At 40.1% G+C, this 24,149-nt stretch overlaps 1 protein-coding gene and 1 pseudogene across 6 annotated transcripts in view; both read left to right on the forward strand.

Annotated features, from left to right (window-relative positions):
- Positions 1-1,341: 1,341 nt before the first annotated feature.
- On the forward strand, positions 1,342-4,862 carry LOC116916438 (annotated as a pseudogene).
- Positions 4,863-17,536: 12,674 nt separating this feature from the next.
- LOC116917186 (neuronal acetylcholine receptor subunit alpha-7) overlaps positions 17,537-24,149 on the forward strand; it is a 44,422-nt gene continuing 37,809 nt past the window's right edge. For 5 of the 6 annotated variants that reach the window (XR_004391042.2, XM_032922559.2, XM_032922562.2 and 2 more), the window contains exons 1-2: positions 17,537-17,950; positions 23,030-23,215. Coding sequence is in view for 5 of the 6 variants with exons in the window: in XM_032922559.2 (XP_032778450.1) it covers positions 23,143-23,215 (73 nt within the window). In the remaining variant the exon portion in view is untranslated. Of the gene's footprint in view, positions 17,951-18,758; positions 19,618-23,029; positions 23,216-24,149 lie in introns of those variants that run through there. The other variant, XM_032922560.2, reaches the window with a different exon arrangement.

Genomic DNA, 24,149 nt, shown 5'->3' on the forward strand with positions numbered 1-24,149 from the left:
TAGCAGACGAAATGTTCCATTGATTGCTGTGTTGCACGATCTGGAAAGGATAACAAAAAGATGCCGACAAGCACTATAAAGTAGTGGGTCAGACGGCGTTTCCTACCTGATATGCTCACAATTAAAATTCATTTTATAAATTTTTAGTTAAACACACTGTCTCTATTTTTCTACAGGCGGTAAGTATGAAGATAACCAATAAAGTTCACTGTTTGTTTTTGCTTTGAGTAATTCCAAATTATATCCATCTAGTTTTAGACTAGTTATAGTGTCGATATCAGCTGCAGTGGTTTTACACCCTAAGTTTCACGGTATATTAACATAGATGAAACATTTTGTAATTGGGTTGGGGCAAATTTGTGACTAAGGAATCTTCGTTAGTACAATAGGCGACTGAGTGTAGAATTAAAGGTAAGACTGGATGTGAGATTTGAGCGCAAAGTACCCTTAATTAGACATTCTAGTCATGGAGCCGGCTTGAACAAGCAGTTGGGCCCACCGTGTTGCATGTGTGTCGTAGTAAGAGTCATGGTGCTGGCTAGGTCGGTGGCCGTCCGGATGGCCTAGGCCGGGAAACAGATACGGAATTCTCGATGATCATTTCTGTGAGGATGTACCCCCCATCCATTACTGTGATGTTCATGAATGTGTACCCCCTTGCGGAGTATTACGCATGGATATGATGGTAAATCACGTGACTATGTGAGAACAGTTCCGTTGGAAGAAACCTCCGCTAGGTTCAGATTCATCTGGGTCAGATAACTGCCGAGAGCCGGGTGGGGAATACCCGGTAAACTCCGCGGATCCTGTGAGGACTATTACGCACACACTACGGTGGATCACTCAACTGTTGTGAGTCAAGTTACACGAACAAGTCCCTTCCCTTAAATTTTTTAAAAATCTTTATAACAGATGCTGCGAGTAGATAGAAAATTAAAACAAAATTATTTTAACTTATTTCTATTTTCAGGGGTTTCAATCAGTATGAAAATTATTGCCCCCTCAAAAACAAGATGACGATGTAATAAATTATATTTGTCATAAAAAAAAATAATAAACAACATAGACAATGTTATCTCCCTCCATAGTCAAAGTACTTTGACGCTACTTGAAATTTTATTGAAAGATTAAACAAACACAAAACCCGAAATTGCGTTGCTTGTTTTCAAACTGCCATTTACTACAAATGTTAAAGCTACGTCGTTATTTGACGTTGTAATTCTAGAGCGGTTGATAGGTTAACCAAAAATGAAGAAGGATTAATGACCATTGCTAGATCACATTTATATTCAATCGGAAATTTACAATAGAGTAGTTATGGAAAAAATAAATAATGAAATAATGAAAGCCTTTGCGCCGGCCCTTAAGAACAGACTTCCATGGCTGTGCTCATTATCGGAGACTTTAAGTTTTCCTCGCCTTCCGACCGTTGGCAACGCCGCTGGTGTTTTTGACAATGTCGCTGTTACTATTCATCGTGCTGTAGGAGACGATCTCGTTGGGCGATCTTCCTCCGCCCAGGCTGAAGTTCTGCGGCATCCATTGCTTGGTGTCGCTGCTTTTGCGTAACGATGGATGCGGATTCTGGCTGACGCCTTTAGACGAGTCATCCATGTCGACTGGATCTGTTCGACTGAATCTCCTGCGTTCGTTGCTGAATTGATTGAAGAATCGACGTAAAGGCGTCGGTGCAGAGACGATTTCATTCTCGACCGACAAGTTGGATTCAGGATTGCGCACAGCGTCGTAATCGCTCTGGTTTACCCGAACCAAAGACCAAAGAACAGTTGGATGAGATTATGCGTTTGTTTCACGCTGCAGTGCATGAACGTGACGTATTTTATTGTGTGTGCGACCAGTTTCTACGCATCTCTGAATCAAAGCGGGTTCCATCTGCTTCTCCTCCAACGGCTTTTTTGTGTGAAAAACTGCAGCAACCAACGGGCAAGAACGGTGACGCCGATGTGCTTCATCTTCAGTTGGTACACCAATAGGACGTCTCTGAACTTTTCCCCAGCAAAAGAAACCGATTTGCAAAATTTCTTCTGTCTCCGCGAGGAATAGAGAAGCACCGTTTGGGTTGCACACCTGATGGAATTTCCGATTGCGACTGCAAACCTTTTCTGAGAATTTGCAAGAAAAAATGTTACGATTGTCTGAAACGAAACGCCCTTCCTTAATTGGCTATCGCAAATGGAAACTGGTTCGGACAGTTACCAGAGCTATTACGAAACATGATACTCGGCACTCGTAGCCTCGTTCATCCGGTTCACAAATCTGGCCATTTGGTAGCTTACAGCTCAAAAAGCTATGTCGGAGGAACGTCAATCACTGGTCATATATACTCAAATCGATTAGACACTCCGCTAGTGCGTATGAGTCTTCCTCTGCAGCCGAGTGAGGTTCCCCTCCACGTTGTCGTCGTATCATCCGTTCAACAAGGACGAAACAATCATTCAAAAAGCCAAAATCGCCTCCATGAAGAAAAAATTACATCATTGACCCTAAAGCAATCGAACAGACTTTGAACTTTTGGGAAGAAGTCGGTAACAAAGTCATGGCGAAATCTGAATTCAACAAAGCTAATGTAAACAGCTTCCTATCAACGACGTTTCTCCATCCATGTTTACCATGACGGACACAGACAATGAAGAAGCTGAAACGGAACTCGATGGAAGTTCACACGAGGTCGCGGAGGAGAAAGAACACTCATCCGGTGGTTCTTCACTATTACGCACTAACAAAGAAGTAGAACAAATTGTAATAACAGCAGCGACTGTTACAATTGGTGGGGACACGTCAGCTGAATCGAACGTCCACGTAAAAGTCGTTGAAGCGTGGTCTGGAAACAAAATTCTTTCCCCTAGCGACACTAAGTCTGAGATTTACGTCGTGAGACCTGACAACAGTTTTGTTTCAGACTCGAGCCCTAACTATCTTGAAATCCATTTTCCTGATTTACTACCTTTCGGCAGAGGTGGAACAGGCGAAACAAGACGGATAAAAATTTCGCGCAAAGCCTTACTAGCCTGCATGCTGAATCTCAGCACACGACAATTTCAAGAAGTCGATTTCGTTTTGCCGATGTATGATATGGTCACCCGCCAACTAGTATCAACTATTGGATTTGTACGCTCAAAAATTCAGTCTCGTCGCAGGGGCGCCGATGGAACTTTATCTACTAAAGCAGAAGCGTTTGACCAAATATCCCTCGAAGAAATGAAGAAAGTCTGCGAGCACAAAATTTATTGCGACAAAACAGCCAGTAAAGGTGGAAATTTCCTCCTCCTTCAGTGAGCCTTAATGGGGTAGCAGCCGAATTGTTCAACGACATCACGGTCGCAACAAAACACTATCAACATTCCATGATCGCTGCAGCTGAAAATCGAGTCGGAGTTTACGCAGCTCACAATTCCCTAGGAAAAGCTCACATCTGGTTTAATTTTTGCCCAGATGACACGAAATTATTCAAAATCTTGTGGTATGCACTGGGTCCAGAACAATCGGCCATCTACAAAGACCAAATTCCAGGCGGAATAATTAGATTTGAGACTTTAGCTAATCGTCCAGTTGCCGGAGCACTCAACTTCGAGCGATGCTTCAACATAGCTATCGAGTACCTCGTTGGATGGGATTGTGAGGCTAATGCTCCCTTGAGAAATCATGGTGTGTGGGGCATTCCTAGTGGACCTCTCCAAGGAGCCTCGGTGCAATGGTAGCATTTCTTGACAGAGATTCTGTCAAGATGACCGATATGTTATTTAACAATATTTTTGCCAATAGATGGCGTTTGCGATGCAAGACAGATATTAGAACTATGTTTGCCAATAGATGGCGCTCGCGACGCAAGGAGTATTAATGCTTTTTTTGCCAATAGATGGCGCTGACGATGCAGGACAGGTATAAACCCAATTTTTGCCATTAGATGGCGTACAATAACAGCATTAACGATTTTTCCCGCTGCCGTGTGATAGAGTATCTATGCCCTGCCATCTATGGTAGGTTAGCGTTAGAAAAAGGGTAGTAACAGAAAAACGTGAGTGTAAAGTCACAGTTTTGTTTTAAAATAATCGTAAAGTATTGTAAAATAAACGACGGCGTGGGCTAATAATTCGGGAAATGAGTCCCGTAGTCTTAGGTGATCGGACTGCATGAACTGCTCGTTTCTTCGGTTTACGCTAGGCTTACGTCGTTGGTACCAGACCAGCGGTCCTCTTTTTTCTGGAATACGTTATCAGCGCATCAAATCATCTGAAAATGCTGTCAATTATACATCACATCTAAGCTCTCGGGTACGTACAGACTTGTGTAGGTTAATGGGTCTCCTGTCACTACGTAAACCTATACAGAAATTTGCTTCTTCCCCTGGTAAAGTTACTAAGAATAAATTGTCAAAATGCAGAGCGCCTATTTTTATTTTTTAAAGTGTAGGCCTACGTCAATTGCTGGCGGATCTTGATTGCTGTGATGCTATATGCTAATTCGACGAAAATTTTAACGTGCGTTGTAACTTATTATCCAACACGGTGGTAGCCTACTGCACCCCGAAAATGATTGATGTTAATTGCTTAAATTAAAGCTAATGGAATATACCGATGACACTGCATCGTCTAATTCTAGTCCCCTCATTCATTAGCGTTCCATTTTACTTTTATCATCTTTTCTTTTCGTTGAACCTAATACCAATATTTTCACTCTCGTATTTTGAGGAAAAAAAACTGCTTCTCACCTACGCCCCAGCCTCTTCTAATGCCCCGAGTACACAGCAAACAAGGTAGTTGTTAATTGCTATCACTATACGTAATAGTTTAGACTAAATTCTTTTTCTGTTGAAAAACTCGTTTAAGTGCAGCCAACCCGAGACTTCCATATGTTAACTTATTCACGGTGGCGATGGTTGGCGCTTGTCCCTTCTGCTTTCCACTCGCATTATAAATACATGTTGGTTCGTTTGGAATAGAAGGCTATAGCTATTCTCCCTAGCAAAATGTCTCTTTGACCTATTCACTTATACGTTATACTTTGCACTAAAAGGCGGCCAATGGAGGAGCAGCCATGGAAACAAATATATGCAGACAAAGAAATTGCAGTGTTGAAAACTATAGCCGAACATCACGTTCACTCATACATCAGAGCCTTAAAAATTGGGAAGAGGGTTAAACATTAAAGGAAAGGAGGGCAAGTCTTTGACCAGTAACAGAACGAAAGCTCATCTTCATTGTTGCACGCCGAATAGAAATTTTGAGGAGAAAAAATCCAACAAAAAGAACTGTTCATACATAAAAGCAGTTTTTAGTCAAAGCCGCTTTGTCCTTCCTTTTTGAATCTGTGCGCGCTTTTATTATTGCAACACTTTGGAAGATGACCAATTAAATAGAAAGCATGAAATTCAACACAAATTCTAAGAAAATCGTGCTCTTGTGTAAGTCTTGGAATGGCAGCATAAAAAAGCGTAGACCTAACAGAGGAAAAAAAAACCTTGCAATAACGTGCAAGATCGCAATGAGACTCTAATAACGGTCACAGAACGGGACACGGATCACTCCCGCCGTATCAGAGTACAAAGATCGATCAATAGATGTCTATATAGACATTGAAAAGTCCCAAGAGGTTCCTTCTTCATAGTTTTTACATGTAGGTATAGGTGAGAGCTGCGGTATCTACGTCAGAGATATACATGTCTTATTACCGCCTTACGTTTCCCGTCTTCTGACGTCATTTGCGGGCTGCACACGCTCACGACTGTGGTGGATGCACATGGGGAAATGAGATCCGGATGGTGTGGAAAACGCTTCAGAGTGTACAGCGTACGGTAAGTGCCGAAATAGCATCTGACTGGAAAGATCGATTATCTAAAGTGGGCGAACGCAACGTTGAGTAGTTGACGCTTTCTTTTTGTTACAAAGTTATAGTGCGAGCTATCTAAAAAAAAAATATATAATAAAAAAAATGAATAGAAGGAAAGAGGATGTGAAATGAAATGGTGCGGCTCGTGTATATCTATATAAAGTGTGCATGTACAAAAGCGGAAGGGTGTAGAAATTTTCGCTATCATCGGGAAAACAGACGATACATGTATATCAAGTTAGAGCGTCAGTTGAACATCAAACAAGGTAAACAAAAAAAATAAAAAGTTTAAAAAACATTTTCATTAAAAAAATGTTTTAGTGCTGTTAGAATATTAAAAATTGCGTCCCTATAGTGGGACAGAAAACAAACCCCTTCACTCCCTATATTCATGTGCATTTATAAATGCCGAGAAAAACATTATACAAAACCGGCTAGCGTTCGTTTACTATACACATCAGAGAGAGAGAAATGGTAGAATTTCTTGAGGCATGTTACAAACTGTTTCAACTACTTTTAGACTCGGTTGCAAGTTACAAGCGAAACTTATTATTATTTTTTATTTCTTTGAATAGCATACTAGTGCGTACAGGTCAAAGAGTACAAAGTACGCACAGGTTACTCAGTACGAAGCTTTGATATTTCGCAAAGCTGTTGAGATAAACAAACATGTGCTGAAAACCAAAAAATTACAACAAAATAAGCAAAAGATTTTGATTTCGATGTACGATGACATTTTATTTATTTTCCTGCTCAAAAATAAATAAAAAAACGCATCGTCCGATTCAATTCAAGAGGAAAAGCCTTTTATACGCAAACATAATTCACGAACGAGGCTGACTAATCAGCTCTTATGCAAGTAGCCTAATAATGAAGTCCAACAATACGTGATGCTGTTTCATCGTCTGAATTCTGTGCCACTTTAATATGAAAACTTGTATCGTTCGACACAAGTTCAATTCTCTGTTTATACTCCGAGCATGATGCAAATCAACTAATCTTGTATAGTCCTTTTGCAGTACGTCTGTCGAAATGGTGGTATAGATTGTGCAGTACACGTGTAGGTAAACATCGGTTGAAACATCGTGTCGTAAATATCTCAAAAGAAAAAGCCGACCAAAAAAAAAACCGTTATGACGGTTTGATTGAATTTGGCGGTATCCAGCAGTCCGTTTGGGTTGGGCCCGGATGTAACTTTCAGGATCAGCACATCTATAAGGATGCGAACCACACACACGGACACACACACACACAAGGAGAACATGCAGCTCATCCTATAGTGTTGTAGGACAGCTCAGGGCTACAAGGAGATGGAAAAGGAAGGAGAAGAGACAGGGCCGTTGTTGTTGTCGGCAAAGCGAAATTAAAAAGGCGCCGCAGCGTGACTGGCTGCAGCAAAAGATGTTGGGCATCAAGAGAGAGGGAAGGAGACGACACTCCCTGTGTAGCAAAATCCACCTCCCTGTGTTTTCTGTCCTATATATCTGCTTGCTTGTATAACTGCCACTGGCCCCAAGAGCAAAGCGTCAGCAGGACATTAAAAGCGGAACTAGCGTCCCGTGTGTATTGCATCGTGAGGAGGCAGGAGGATGGGGTTTTGACGTGACCGCGTTCACCAATCAGCTCAGCCACGCTTCCGTCTGCCCTCGTCCCTCTTTACTCCATCGAATTTCCTCGTACTTGCCTTTTTACATGAAAAATGTAATCATAAAAATGTGAAACATAAAAAAAAAAAATGAATAAGCGATGGAAATAAAGTAGCAAGTACTATTATATTTACTAGCGAAAGACAATAGTGACAAAAAAGGCATAAAAAATTGGACGTGAGCAGGCGGAATTTATTTTCACGCTTGGACGGATTTCTTTCTCCAGGGTAACAAGCCAAACCATCAAGTCTCTTCCTCCTCCGTGTTCATAATTTTTTTTTTTTTTTTTTTTGTGCTGCTTCCCATCCTTCTGCTCTGGATGCTGGTGCTTTGTATATATACTTTTATCTGTCTAGCGTTCTTCTTTTTTATTCGTTTTACGGTCCTTTAGCAAAAAGCGCACGACGAGTCGACACGTCCGCAAGCATAAAGACATCCATGTTACAGACCTTATGGACAGATACAACTTGATGCGTGCAGTATTTATATAAGTAACATGGAAGTACATACGGATGATGCTATTATACGTATATACTACAGATAGTCCCTATGTATACGTATCCCAGCAAAGGAGGAACATAGTTGAAACAAAAGAAGAAAAATAAAAAGCGATAAGGAAAAGTTGGCAGGAAACGATTCTTTTTTTCTCCTTGTTTCTTCATCTGTCGTCTCTGTGTATAAAAGCTCCTCTTTCATGTACCAGCACACACAAGATCTATGCTATATATATTCACACACATGCGCACACAGCATCCATATATCTAAATAACCGGACTCAGTCGAGCTCGGACAACAAAGAGAAAGCCATTTACCATAGCCCTCCTTCTGTGTTTAGTTTATCCTTTATCAAAGAAGAAAAAGCAAAAGAAAAACAAAATGACTTTTTATTTATATGCATTTTTTTTTGTTTGGTTGTCGAGGCATAACAAACAGCAAGAACATGAAAACATGTAGCTGACCTGCAGTAATTCACTATCACCAACGACAATATAGACCTAAAGCGAGGAAAGTAGATATCTAATCTAACAAAATTTACGTTCAAAACACGACATTGAACTTTTTTTTTTCTCCTTTGTATTTCCTTCTCTGATCTAATACATTGCATGCATCGTAAATATGTTACATTCCCTTTATGGGACTGCTATGTGATATCAGTGCAGCTATTAAAGATGACGCGTTACAAAAAGAGGCGTTATAGTTTTACACGATCAAATGGGAAAATGAATGAAAAAACGACTTGATAAAAAGAATTTTTATCTGGCTGTACGAAATGTAGTCTTGCTGTAAAGTATAGAAAAAAAATATATATGAAAAAGAAAAAGAAAAAGTCACGGGTTTTCTTTGGCTCGCCGTGTAACATTCAATCATATCACTGCAGAGCTCTTGAGAATTGGGCAGGCCAACTCTGTGTCGTATTATCGAGGGGATGAGCCTGGCGTATTGCATGGATTACAAGTTGACTGATGTCTCCGCGCAAAGCCCGGAATACGGAACAAATTTTTACCAATCAATTCCGATAATATGTCACCAGAATAAAGGAGGGAAAAAAAAATTATTAATCAAATAATGCTGCTGTACTGTTAGCACCCTACGTTACACATATTACAGAATATGATGTGTAATAACGTTGCTTGATATATTAATTCCTGCCGTGTCCCTCATCCATCACGTAGAGCGCAAAAGGAATTTCGGCTGTCGTATTTATTCAAAATAGTTTTTCACGCTGGCAAAGTGTTGCCCATATGTGGACGACATGGAAACAGCGAAAGTGATGGCATGCACACACACAGCACACACAACAAATGTTCGCTTTTCTCTTCCTTTTCCCAGTGGTAGAAGCAAAAGAAAAAAAATAAAGCTAACACAAAAAAAAGGGAGAGAATTTCTTTATTACAGTCACTATAAGCGACAGGCGCGGGGAACTAAAAAAAAATGATATTTTATTCGCCAACAGGAAATGAGATTCGATTCAGTCTAGAATTCCCCAAGTTTTGCCTCCTGTTTTTCAATACATGGCCTGCCTTTTTTTTATAGACACATCACACACACACACACACATGCACACACACACATGTAGTGTATATCTTATATTTTTATAAACCCAACTATTCTTTTATTTGTGCTTTTATTGCCGTTGGCACGTGGGAAATATCCGTGCAAAAGAGGGAAGCCCTGCTGTCAAGGCGAACGTATAAAAGAAAGACAGTCCTATACGGTATATATACATGTAGTACAGCTCTTCTTTTAGTTATACATACAAGGCATGCATAGTATAGACTTAAAGTTGGTTCACTTTGACGTCGATATAATGCGAAACGTATTCTCCGTCGGTGCGCAAAGACGAATCTGCGAAAAGCCGGGCACTTTCCCCTCCAAAATCCAATCAAAATTCAAATGCTCTTGGACAGCTCTCCCCTATTGATACAGGCCTTTTATAAGGCCCCCTCCCCAATACGTATTTGGATAACTTGTGTTGTATATATAGACTTGGTAATATTGATTCTTTTTTTCTACACTTCTTTCTTGCTGCGGTATTTTTCGTGGATATATTTGATTCAATTTACATCTTTGCCTTCATCCCACTATACCGCGTTTGATGTTTACCAGCGATATCCCTTTCTTTTTATTACTTCCATTTTATAACTGTTTATTGATTGCAGAAGTCCCGATTCGTATCGAACGAGTAAACACAAAATGTAAATGATTCTTTGTTTTGTTTTGAAAGTGTTCGCTAAAGGGAAGCCACAGGCGAAATAAAATGAAAAGAAAAAACAAAAAGTTTTTAGTATGTAGGGCGTGTTTGTACGGTTATAGGAAAGATGATCAATTGGAGAGCCAACTTTTCAAAATCCCCTTGGAAAATTTTCACGCGATATATTGCCGCACCACTGCGTCGTATATTGATTGGATATAGGCCTTTAGATCTTTTGAAAAACTCGAAATGAAAAAGGAAACAGACAACAAATTGGGGAAAGGCGAGCGCGTGTTTGGTAAACTTCTAGGGTTTGTATAAGGAAACGAATTCTTTTTAGTTACCATTTCAAAGTCATCGGGAGCAAACAAAAAGCCGCGATAAAAACAAACATTCGCAATGGAATTGCTGAACTCATCGTCATCAATCAGCATCAATTTCTTTCGTTTTGCAGTGAGATGCTGTATACTCTTTCTCTACTCTATATCGAAATCGAAAGTCAGCGGGAATCAACTCTCAAGTCTGCCAGCATGTCGCTATTTTAAATCCATTGAAACTTCAAATTTGCCAGACATTTTAACTGTATAGACATCAATCTTACAAAAACCTAATAGGAAAAGAGAGCACGTATAACACTGCTAACAGCCAACACTTTGTTTTTAGGTAATCAACTCTATACATGCGGTATTGCATGTATGTATACGTACAAAGTAAGGCTCATGTGCAGGTTAGACGAAACAGAATGGAGGAGTGCGTCACGTCTACTCAGCTTCGTCTGGAACAAACCGAAGAGAAGTAAAAGAAATGAATGATATACAAAAAGAAAAGAAAGAGGTATATAGACTTGCCCTGTAACCGGAAAGAATTTCGAGCATAACAAAACATTGCTAACGCAGACAGACCGACCTACATATACAATATTTACGTGGGCTATAGCCGGAAATCTTATTATTGTGCTGATGCTTTCTCCGACTGTCTCTTTCACTGTTGGTTCCCTGCGGACGAGGAGGCCAACGAGGGGCGCTAACATCAAAAGGTCGAGCCCGCCACTCGCCATCAGCAAAAAGGCAGCACGGCACGTCAGTCAAGAGCCATTTGCAGCATTCCAATTCGCCACCTTCCTAATAAAACTTTCCATATACTTAGCTAGAAAATGCACATAAATCTTTGAAAACAAAACGCGGAAATAATAAAATTAATGAAACAACACACAAAAAACTATTGAATATTGCACTACATGCATGCGTAATCCAGGAATTAAAACGTTTTGGGAGGACCCAGCCAACGTTAAAGCAAAAACAAAAATGACTAATTCCTGATGTTATGACCTTAAGGAGAAATCAATAGCAGCGAATTAAAATGCTGCAAACGAAAAATAATGCGCTTAAAGCTTTTCGCCGCACTGCGGTTTCTTTCTGTCGACTTTTGGCTTTTGCTTTAAAAAAAAACAAAAACAACTCATTTAGCCTTTCTTTCGTAATATATAACTCATTTGCTGCTAGGGTATATAGTCCCGACCCGGATCATTGCTGCTAATATTTAAATAAAAGAAAAACTGGAGTGAGGAAAGAAAAAGGGGTGAGGATTCAGTGGATCTATCAAAGAGTGAGGCGAATCGATGAAAGAAACACACATTTAAAAAAAAAAGAAAGAAATCAAGATGTCAGCATCAAAGCAACAGTAACCAAGGCATCAGCCTCGTCTTCACGGTGTTTTATGATATGCGATTACATCATCCTTACCTCAATATCGACGTTGCATCCATTAGCAAAACGACTAATCGTCTTCTCGCCTCCAACTTTAGTGTCAAATCATCACATTCTACTTAGATCTAATAAAATATAAATCAAGTCTTTGGCTGTATGTAGTCAAATCTTAGGTCTATATCTTTTCAAATCCTGTTTAATGGCAATTCTCTTTCAGCTCTGTCTTAGTTTCTTCATCTTCCCTAACATCTTGGTTGGTATAACCTATCGGAGCGGATATCAACCCGTTGTCCTTAGATTCTTAACCAAGCGTCATGCATAACAAGGCTCTAAATTGGATCACAAACGATGGAGACATCAATTTCGAATCAAGATATACTGCAAGCAACTCAAGCGCATCCTTTAATTAAACACCATTCAACATAAATGTCATGATCATTTCCAATCAAAAATGAGTCCGTTCAAACTATTTTTAATGAAGAACGGCAGCACGCAATCAATGTGTTGTGGTCCACACGTCCGTTCCTCAATATTTCGCTATTATATAGAACCGGCCGTTGTGCATAGGCACGTACGGCAATCGTCTCCACTCTGGCGAATTGAGGCGTAGGCGTGCAAGATGTATTATCTTTCTGTTTCGTGTGTCTCTGTATATATCTATGCCTGTGCCAGAAGAACATTGCCAAGGATATATCTATATATACGGGCTTTCTTCTTTGCTCTTCCGAGACCGGTGCATCGGAGCGGTGAAACCGAGGGTTCCACCAAGCTTGAAACAACAACAACAACGAAGCAAATAAACAGAAGAGAGAGGAAAAAGAAAAAGAAGTTGCAGCGGAGAATAATGGAGAGAAGAAAATACGTCACCCGTGTAACAAGACAGACGTCTAAATTTATCGTAGATATGTCTGCTATACACACGGTTTTTTTTTACATTTGGAGAGGCTATGAAATTATAGATACTCTGTATAGGATGTATAGAGTATATATACATACCCCGCAGTCTTTGCTTTGCATTTCGTACTAACAAATGCAAAGGCAAAGCCGGGCATTGTTTGTTGTTTTTTTTTTCTCTTTCTAGATACACACTATCTACTATACTTCCTTTGTTGTCATTTCCTCGCAGGAACGTCTCCTATAGATGCAGGATAAAGCGGAGAAAAATGCTGAACAATGAGTTAAGAAAAAAAGGATGGAAAATAATGAACGGGGGTGAGCTTTTGTATAGGTCAGTGGAATTATAGGATCGCCGTATGATTCAGTCTATATCTGAAAGAACTTTCCTTTCTCAAGATCTAACTATTAGCCACTAGTTTTAGAGCACATTTCGTCATTCATTGACGGAAAGACGATAAGTAGGCTTATATTTCTCTCCACTAATAAATCAACAAAGGCGCACTTCTTCGAAATCTATATTCGATTCTGAACCGCACGTGGTTTGCGTGGTCTGTTAGCAACAGAAACCTGTTCATGGTCCCGTTGAAATCAGAAGATTTCCAATGTATAGTGCATTTATTTCTATCCATGACTGATGGACAAACTTGGCCGGGCGACGCCCGCCGCGGCCGACCCGCCGCGGTGGGTCGGCCGATACGATCCCATAGCAGCCATAGCCTCGGCCGATACTTTTCGGTTTCAGGGTCGAAGTGTTCGTCGAAAAGCTGGACTTGAGGCACAAGGTGCAAATGGCCAAGAAAAGCGATACGAAACGTATCTGACAAGTCTCTTGAAAGGGTTGGCAAAAATGGTGGATCATGGAATAAAATATCGCCCGACCACATATACGATCGTCCTGGACTCAGTTATTTACATCAAGATTTATACATCCAAACAAATGCGTCGCCATCATGCTCGAAGCAAATCGTTTCCCCCCATTTTAAACGTCGTCGTTTATTTCTCTAGACAATTCCCGAAGACGCTTAATGGCCGTAAGGCGATGGACGAACGTTATTTTCCAATAGTTGAGAATCAGGGTATTAGAGTTGATGAGGCGGCAGTATCTGACGGGACAGCAGCAGCAACCCTTTGGTTAGATTCAATATGGATGACCATAATATTTGAAGTCAACGGTCGTCATTCTTCTTTGCAAGCTCTTCCATTCGTTCGTGTCAAAATCTCTAGCAAACACTATAGATCACGAGATTTGACTAGAGAGCGGATCATAAGCGCAACCTAAGAGCTTGAGAAAGACAGAAAAAAAGGGCAACTAAAAAGGAAAAAAAAATAAAATAAAATAACAAAACAAAATCAAGAAAATATATCAAACCGAGAGGAAGATTTTTGTGCGTAGGGAAAACTTTCTAGCACAGAGAAAATAACCATTTGTCATGTGACCAAACAGCGCGCGGCGCTATCGTTACATACAACACCCCCAGTTTATATATGCGATGCTTAAATAGAGGCCCTCCCTGGGCAACAATGGATACTGCTTCAAGCAGTCTGTATAGATTATGTTTTGAAGGCTCGTCATTAAAGTGATGGAAAACAGCCGTTCCGGATATTTTGCAATCTCTTGTAATTGCCGCTGATTTTAAGTACCCCCATTTGCATACGGGCAAAGATTGACTGCAGCAATCACATTCTTCATCGTACGGTAAAAAAAAACCAAACTCGAAATTTCGCCAACATCATTAGAAAATCGAAAAGAAAAAGAAAAATTGGGATAAGAAATTGCTAGTCGATTTTGAGAACGGTCGGGTGGAACGAAACGGTTCATTTCCATCGAGTTCATCAAACGAACGACATGTAGTAGTCAGTACATTTAGGGTCAAGCGAAACGAATTGGAGAATTAGGTAGTGCACAGACCAGCGGGGCCAAAGAGTCAGCAACGAGAGGAGCAGATTGACGTTAGTCCCTCTATGCTCATCCCCCCATTTCAGCCCCATGTCACAGTTATATGGCTGCACGGTGCACGCGAGCGGAATGCCAATCACGAAAAAAAAAGGGAGCACACGGCCGCGTTCCTTTCTTGCCAATTTTTTCTTTTCTTTCTTCGTATTTATTTTATTTTTCTTCTTCCAGGTGGAGTACGGCCAGTGGCTGCTAGCGCTCTCTATGTACACATCCTATCTACCCTTAGATACAGTAACGTAGCGTAACATAAGAGGCAAGACAGGCGGGCAGGGCGAAGGGCGTAACTTGTAATCAAGGGAAAGTGAGAGAGGAGGGCATCACGAAAGAGAGAGTCAGTGACAAGGGCAAAGGGGTTTGGGTGTAAGGAACTGCGACTTTCAGTTGCATTTTGCTTCGTGCAAAAGAACACGGAACGTACCAGCCCCCCCACCCCAAAAAAAAAGAGTCAGAATAAAGTCAGCGGTCCGTGTTGGTTCGCCATTACGATTCCCGACGTCGGTCCTTATTCCCGTTTTTTTTTTTCTTCTTCTGGCAGATTCGTGAGTCCAAGTTTTTAGTTTTTTGTTTTTTCTGCGGACTTTCATCAACCGAACACTCGATAACAACAGCAACATATGCATTTCATCTAACTTGTCTATAGTAGCCAATAGAAACCCCTCCCCCAAAAAAACTGGGTAATCCAAGTATTACCACAAATTTGATGGGACGGAAATAAGAGCAGAGGAAGAAACGTCAGGTTTTATGGGCACACAATTTTGGAAAAAGGACTGTATAAACAATCGCTAGGGTATTTTGCATATACAGCCTCTCCCAGTCCTGACACATCAAAAAATATGAGTATAAAACGAAAAGAAACGACGACCAATATTTATGCACAAGAAAACAATAATAATAATAATACCGAAACTTCGATGGGGTAAATAAAGAATGGAGGGTAGACAAAAAATATATATATATATACATCGTCAACTGTTTCTTTATTCCTGAACAATCTCTCGCTTTTCTCCCGAGATGGCTATATATTTCCACAAGGCATGCATGTATATGTGTGTGTATACAGTATATTGGCGGATCAAGAGCACCATAGTAAGAGGCAAAAAAAAAAAGCAATATAGACTCTTTTGCTTTCGCTTTTTTTCTTTTTGTTCCTTCTTTTGTTCTCTGCAAGCTGAACTGGTAGAATAGAAAGAAATCAAAAAAAAAAAAAAAAAATCAAAACACTTGAAAACGGATGCAAATAGAAATGGGAACGTTCAATTGTTCTATCTCTTATCTCCAGGACTACGCACAAACAATATTACAACAAAAGCCGGTAAAGTGCCATATGTATGTGTACTAGCATTTGTATTGGGTGTGCGTGCCACTCAACTATATACGGATGCATTCCGGCGCACACACTTGAGATCATTTCTTACTTTCTTTTGTCTATCTTCTTATAATACACGATATTTCATCTACTATGATTCGCTTTTCGTTGCCGTGATATAAAATTCTTGTCCCCATGCATATATTTGGCAAACGCGCTAATGAGGCCGAGTGAGGACATCCTGGGTAGCAGCCCAACAACGGGTTACGTCGCCAGTGCAAATGCTTACGGTAAATCTAAAGGGGTTGTATTCAACTAGGGTATAATAATAATTTGCAGAAACACGAGGATTCAGTGACATTGTTAAATTCTCAGAGTCTCAAAGAGAGGACGACTAGCCCTATATATATGCAGACGAACAATCAATACTACTCACCGTTTGTTGGGCACGTACGAGAAATGTGTTCATTGCTCGTTTATGATGTAACCCATTAAAGGCAATAGCCTATTTTTGTTCGAAGAATTGGAACGTATTGCGTGCATGTTATTTAAAGAGAGAGATCAATAACCCGATTAAAGTGAAGTTACAAATTTAGTGTATTGTGTGCTTGTGCCAGATCTAGCGATTCATCTTTATATATATACGTTCTATTCTTTGCTTTCTATGCGATGGCATATAGAAAAGGCTTCATCTCATTGTCCAATCTTTTGTGGCCGTCCTTCAATAAAAATATTCACAACATTTTGCATTTCTTGGTAAGTGGGTAGCTCGTATGCAAGAATTCCGTCACACATAAACAGCAATGAAACCCAGAAATATTATTTCTTTCTCATCTCTTTGCCTGTCCGGAGATGTTTTTCTGTTCAATGTTGAGCATCAGATATCCCAAATAATAAAAAAAAAAATAAGAAAATCAAGGTAATTTAATAAGAATAAAATGGTGACGTTCAAAGTGTTTAGTTTTCTTCAACAAGAAACGGGTGTGTCGAATAATGAGAAGGACACATGCGCAACACTTGACTAGAGAGTGAACGAAACCCTTACGCGGGCCTCTTAAGTGAAATACTGGTCGACATAGAAGGTGGATAAGCTATAAGGATCGGTACAGCATCACGACTGCTGAAAGCAGAAGGCGACCGCAAAATGTGCAGGCGCTGCCGTCGCCTCGTCAACCACCGACGTCGGCCGTTCTCGCTGCTACGGGAAGGCAGATGATGATGGTGGTCGATGCTTGTGCTCCTATACCCGCCACTGATGGAGCAAAGGCGAAGGGATAGAAGGAAGGAAGGAAGGAAGGAAGGAGAGGTATAAAGGAGATCCTGCTAAAATGGGTGAGAGAGGAACTCGGGTGCGGCATCGATTCGTCCCGTGTGTGCGTGCGTGTAGATACACGCCGGCTCCTCCTCTTTCCACCCGCCACATCCTACCGTCATCATCCCACTGCCGCCCTGCTCTCATCTGACACACACAAGTCGACGGGAAAAAGGAGGAGGAGGATCTGTCCGTCAGCTGCTGCCTGCTAGACCGGGCTGGTGGTGCTGCAATTTTCTCTATAGCAGGAGCAGATCGAGAACTGAATCCGGCCAGTTCTCTCCGCTCCTCTGCGGATAGCGAACGGTCCCGGTTAGAGAAACCACAACACCCGGCCGGTGGGGGGATCTTTCGCTTTCTAACACTCAACACAAATTTTGCGACCAAATAAAACATAATTCGTCTCCATTATTGTTTCAACTGTTGGCCGCAAGTTGCAGAACTCGACGTTCCAAACTACAAAGTGTGAACAGTTACAAGAAACGCAGTGCTACCGGTGTGTGTTGTTAACAATTCGATTGAAAATCATCCATCATCCATCCAGGGATCACTGCTTCACTATTGTTCCAGGATCATCAAAAACTCCGGTGGAGTTTTTTTTTGTTTTTCTTCTCCTATTTATTTCATTTTGATTTTTATTTTTTAAATTGTTTCATCTGCCACCGCTTGCTTTGACAGAGCTCAAGAGAGCCAGACTCTTTTTTTCTTTCTCTCTCTAGTTAAAGAAAAGGGAAAAGAAGAGGATCGTTTGTCTGTGTTAGACGTCAAGGCGGCTGTATTAATTCGACGGAGCGACGCGCTTCAAAGTCATAACTCAATCTCGAGTTTTCATTTTGCTTTGGTGGTCGGTTTTTTTAATAGACGCCAAACTAAATTTTTCTCACCTTGCCGCATATTTTTAATTCCCTCCTCCTTCATCATCTCGAAAACATATCCCTCCAGAATTTGTTTTTTTTCGTGTTGCTGTATCAAAGGAAACAATATTTCCGTTTCAATTGCGATCGTCTTTGGCTTTTGCTTGTCGATTATCGCTGGGTATTCTCCGAATCCTTGGCGTCAGCTGGTCCTTTTCACGTGTAGGGGGATCCAGTTGCCAAAGGTGCTTTTGTTTGGATGATTTCTCTTGTTTCTCGCTATTTTTCTCACGCATTTTAGTAGTCGAGTCCAGTGTTATTTCATTTTCTTTCGGTCACTTTGCTAACGAACAAACAACTTTAGAGGACTTGCAAATCGTTTCTCGAATACAAGTGCAGCAACTATATAAAAAACAATAGGCGAGAAACAAGTTAACATTCATGGAAAGAAAAAAAGAAAGAAAGAACCCATCCGAATGAGAAACTGCCATGACTTGCAGCTGATTGGAAGAAAATAATAGCGCTGGACCCCCCCCCCCCTCTCCCCGTAAAGTTCGCCTGTCTTTATAAGTGTGTGTGTGTTGTGTGTGTGTCTAAGTGTGTTTGGACATCAGCAACAGCAGGCACATGAATCGATGTTGGCCAGCCGTGCAAGATCTCGCACCTGGCGTCACTGTAGGCAGTAGAAAACAAAATTCACGTCCTTATTTCTACGTGATCCAGAACAAGCACTTGGCTCCCCCCTTCTTTTTTCCTTTTTTCCTCCTTCCTTTTTTAAAGAATATTTATATATTCACGCACTCTAAAGCGCTTTGAGTTCGTGTTGTAATAACCTCCTAGGAAGACCCTTCGTCCCGCTGTCTCTTTCGGACACGGAGCAGCCGGTGCTGTCCTACCGCGAAAAACGGTTTTCCAATTACGTCAACAACAGCCCGACAACTCGAACGTAAAGTGAAAACCTAAAAACGAAGGAAAAAAAGAAAAGAAAACAAACGAGCAATCACATGCAGCCGTTGGGAATTTGGCCGTTTTTGATTTCACTTCGGAAAAAAAACGAAAAGAAAATGAACGTTTGTCTTTTGCTGGGCAAAACAGCAGAATTCTAAATTTAGTGTAAACGTACATATAGTGACGCTCTGTTATTCGACATCTTTGACCTTTTCGTAAAGTTTGAAACGTCCCACACAGCAGCAGAGTCCAATATTATGTTTCGACGATATGACCCAGTTCGTCTGGAAGAAAAAGATGAGAAAAAAACAAACAAACAGTTGGAACGTTTAAGCGTTTAGAAGCAGGAAAGACTTGATGGTGGCAAGTGTGTGGTAGAGACAGTTTGAAATTAAGAAAACAAAACAAAACAAATTCTCCCGAGTTCCTGTCGGGACAACCGTACCGAACAGGTGAGATCAATACGGTCCTGTATAACATTCTATTTCTATCTTCTACTTTCGATTGATTGCCTCGTCTGCCGTGGTACCCTACGGGAGTATATTGGATAATAGATAAAAGAAAAAGAAAAAAACTTTTGGCTAGATAAATCACAGGCTCGACTCCGATATAGCCCCCCCTTCTCATATCCTGTCTTTTTCTATATATTTATGAAGTATATAAAAAGATCGGCAGACTAGATAGATATCTAGAGAGTACCGTGAGACCGCGACTGGCTTAAGATTGCGCGTGAATCAACAGTTTTCTTTTTCCACGTTCGAGTCCTGTAGTTTAACACGACCATCTGTCATTGAAAGGACATATAGACGAACTATCGACGCCACCCCCCCCCCCAAAAAAAAAGCTCCAGACACGCATAGTAGCTATGATCACATACGATTCACAATCATCCGATAAAAACGTGAACAACAAGACGCTCCTTCAAAGGTTATCTATGTAATATTAGAGTAGAGACACTCACGCCCCTCATTTTGATAAACGATTGAACACAATAAACCGCAAGTTATACTATCAGGCCAACCTTCCCACAGTTTCCTTTATCAAGGAGGGCCGTTCGCTTTTATTTAAAGCTATGGAGATGTAACCGAGTGATAGTTTGCAAGTGGAAGGAGGATACCCTCTCTTCTGGTATAACTAACTCTATATATATAACGCCCACACAGCCGGGACTATTCACAAAGGGCGTCGGACCATCGATTCCCGAAGCGAGTACCAAACAGTCCACCCCTATATATATATATATCCATCCACTATATATGCCCACCTACGGCTTGTTATACTCGATTGAACCGCTATGCCATAACATAACAGCCCTAGCCTGACGCTATTATTCGCTGAGTTGATTAGCCCCTTGTTGCCCTGGAAAAAAAATAAGAATTTTCCTCAATATTGCGTACGTATTAGTTGTAAATGTGTTTCTATTTTTTAAACTATTATTAAAGATTGTCTGGCAAATTATTTGGGATATTGTACATATGAGGATTGATCCTAAAGATCACGTAACTAGGTTTCGCATCTCTGAATAGCTCCCGCATCAAATAATCCGCGGCAAAGAATGTCTTTTGAAGATTTTGTAAAGCAAGAGTAGTACAAGTTTTTAGACTTCTTTTTTTTTCATCTGTTATCGACGTTCCTTGAAGACGACACTTTATTGACGAATGTAAACACGATTAAAGACGCAGATACATATACGAGTTTCGGGATTGGCACTGGAATATCGATCGTGACGCTGTTATACATATGCAGCAGAGGATTGTTTTGTTTTTCTTCTTTTTTTTTATTCTCGACTATTAATCTACTTTCTATAGAACTGCTGGCGTATACAAAATTTGACAGCCATATACTTTCCTTTTTGCATACATCCAATTATATTTTGAATTCCTTTCTATATATTCGCCCTTCCAGAAATAATATTTTCGCATACTTTGCAACGTAACAGCAGAAAGGGCTGTCATCAAATGGAGGGGAACAAGAATTAGATAAAAAGGTGCAGTACCTTCATTGCACCTAAGAATATCCAAATATTGACACAGAGCTGAGCGGCGGCTCGTTTTTAGGCTGGACATTGGTGATGTGGCGCACTCATTTTGTTTGGCCACGCGACGTAAATGTCCAATTATTTGGCCAGACACATGTCACTGGGCACGCCGAGAAAGAAAGAATAAAGTTAAATAAATAGAAATGAACGAGGAACTAGTGTCGTAATATAAAAGTACAATCTAAAAATACAAAAATCAAAAAAAAAACCCAAGCCAAACCGCTAACTGCGTGATCCAACTGGGCGAGGTTTATCGATTGGTTTTTGTGGCGTCTTTTCTGCCGGATCTTTCCCCGGTTGCACGTCAGTTCCGCATCACTAGTATTAGTGAAAAAAAAAAAAGTGAAGAAGAAAAACGTCTATATAAAATAAAAACGGTTGACGAAAGCGGCAAATTCTTTTTTCTTTTCTTTTCCAACTGATGTACAATAAACATGTGGCTGGCCTTTAAATGTACTTTATAGAAGACGCAACTATGTCCGTGTATTTTAAAGTAAAGTCGTGCGTTACATAAATGCACGAGTGACACCTCTGAATAATTCATCCGGAAAACGCGCTATAGCTGTAAATCCAGCCAGCCCTTCTGACTGGGTAAAAAAAAAAAGAATATTTAAAAATAAATAAATAAAAAATAAAAAAAAAGAAGAAGAAGAATCTCTAGTTGTTAATAATAGGTGCGTGTTGACTATACTGTACAAAGTTTATACGAATCTAATTTCTGAAAAGAAAAAAACAAAAAAAAGGTTGAGGCACATGATCTTTGACTTTTGGCTTTGGACTTGTTTTGGTCTCAACGTCCTGTGTATAGATGCTATCAATGTTTCTGCTTCATTGCTCTTGAATTTAACAAGAAGTTTTTTCTTTTTGTTTTGTTTTTCATTTGTTTGTTCTTGCGCTTCTGTCGAGACGTATATATATTTACTTTGCGCCGTTGTGCGTGCACCTTTTCCAGCTGCACGTATACAGCGGAAGAGAAAGGGCGAAGAGAGTGCGAGATTTAATTATCGACCTGATGTTATTTGCAGCAGGGCTAAAAGATTTGGTTAAAAAACCGTTGCGGCTGTGACGTCGGTGGCAGGAAAAGACACTCAATTACTTATGGCAGTAGGAGAATTACCTTCGCTTTTAGATTTTTATTAAATCTATATACCATTAGCTTCCTTTTCCCCTCTTCTTTCTTTAGCATTTCTCTTTTAAACTTAACAATCGTGGCGTCATTTCCCACAATTTGGATGGTTAAAAAAAGAAACAAGCTGAGTAATCAAGTAAATTAGGTAAAAAAAAAAAAAAATGGAGATGAGAAAGACGAAATCAACAGTCTGTAAGAGGAAGAGAGAGAATGCAATGTTGGAACATTTTATTCGATATAGGCGCGTATGTCTCGTCGATCAATAGTCTGAAGCCATTCGTGAAAGAGACAGAGCAAAAGAAAATTCCTTTCCATTTATTTCTTTTCTTTTTTTATATTTTATCTTTTGTATTTTGCGGAGGAAGGCAGCACAGCAGGATTATTGTGTTCTAAATAATATTCTCGATTCTCGAGAATTACAAGAAAGAAACCAACGCTGTGTCTATATCTCCACGTAACGGAAACGGGGGTTTTTGGGCTACCCCAGAGGAAGATACCATCCATGTAGGATAGAAATAACGTAAAAGAGGAAAAAACAAAAATGCTGGATGATTTTTATTCAGACACATTCCATACGTTTATACTAGAATTTTTGCCTTCTAACTTCTTCTTTTTTAAATAAAAAGAAATAAATAGATGAAATGATTATTCAACCGTTTGTATAAAATGCGTTTTCCCTGTTTTTTTTTTGTTGCAGGCCGAAAAAGGAAAGCTTCTATAAACGTCACATCCCGGACAGGAGTCAGCAAGAGAAGCAAAAACAAAAAGAAAAAGGGGGGAAGAAGCATTAGCACGGTATAGCCTGTAAAAATGGAGCAGCTCGCATCGCTTTTGTGTAAAGCGCTTTACCTCTTCGTGATCGTCTTGGCTACTCTACCACATCGTAAGTCACAACCAATAAATATACGTAGTCTACTCGTTTATCTAAAATAATATGTACATTTTCCTTCCTTGTTTGATCTCTTCTTTCTCATTTTTAATTTTCAAATCTAAGTCAACCAAACATAATATCCGATAAAAAATTCATTTTTTTGCACGTTTTTTTTTTGCGAACATGAACGATATAGCCTTCGATTGGCTGTGTGGGCACATTTAGAGGCACTATAGAAGGTAAAAGGGCAGAAGTTTTCATTCTGTGCGAATAGAAGAGGGAGCTGGTGACGCCATCTAATCTCTTTTGATTCTGGCGCACAAATTCCAATTTCGTTGCGGCTCTTTGCATTTCCACGTTTCCCATTTTTCTAAGCTTCAAAAAGATGTGCTGCCCCTTTTGATTTGATAGGTTTGTTTCTTTCACTTTCGTTCCGTTTGCTGTAAATTACCTTGCATCCTCTTTCTCACTATGTACCCAGTATAGATTTCTTTAATGAGTTTCCCAGTAACTATATAAGACGCAAATCCAACCGTATCGAAGCCCTTCCTTCGATCTGTCCCTCCCTCTTCCGCCGACTGCGGAATCTCGGGAACGGACTGCTTCCGGTGGGTTAGCTTCATTTGTGTTTGCGTTCATTTCCCTCTTTTTTTTGTTTTTTCTCTCTTCTTCCTCAATTCCTCTTTTTTTTTTTTAATTATTTTTATATAAAACCTATCCATTGTTTTGTTTCCTCTAGTCAGTCCTATTTTGCCAGTGGCTTGCAAATGTAAAAAGACACACAACTGTCAGGAAAAAATAAATAAATGCGTACAAAAGACCAGCGAAAAAAAACAAAAGGAAGGAAAAAAAAGGGGGAAATCTCCACTAAAAGAAAGAAAAAAAATTTAGGAAGATCTATATAGCAGCGAGTCAGTCAAAGACTATAGAAGAGAATCGAGTCAAT

The sequence above is a fragment of the Daphnia magna genome, linkage group LG2 (genome assembly GCF_020631705.1).
Source record: "Daphnia magna isolate NIES linkage group LG2, ASM2063170v1.1, whole genome shotgun sequence".
Lineage (NCBI taxonomy): Eukaryota > Metazoa > Arthropoda > Branchiopoda > Diplostraca > Daphniidae > Daphnia > Daphnia magna.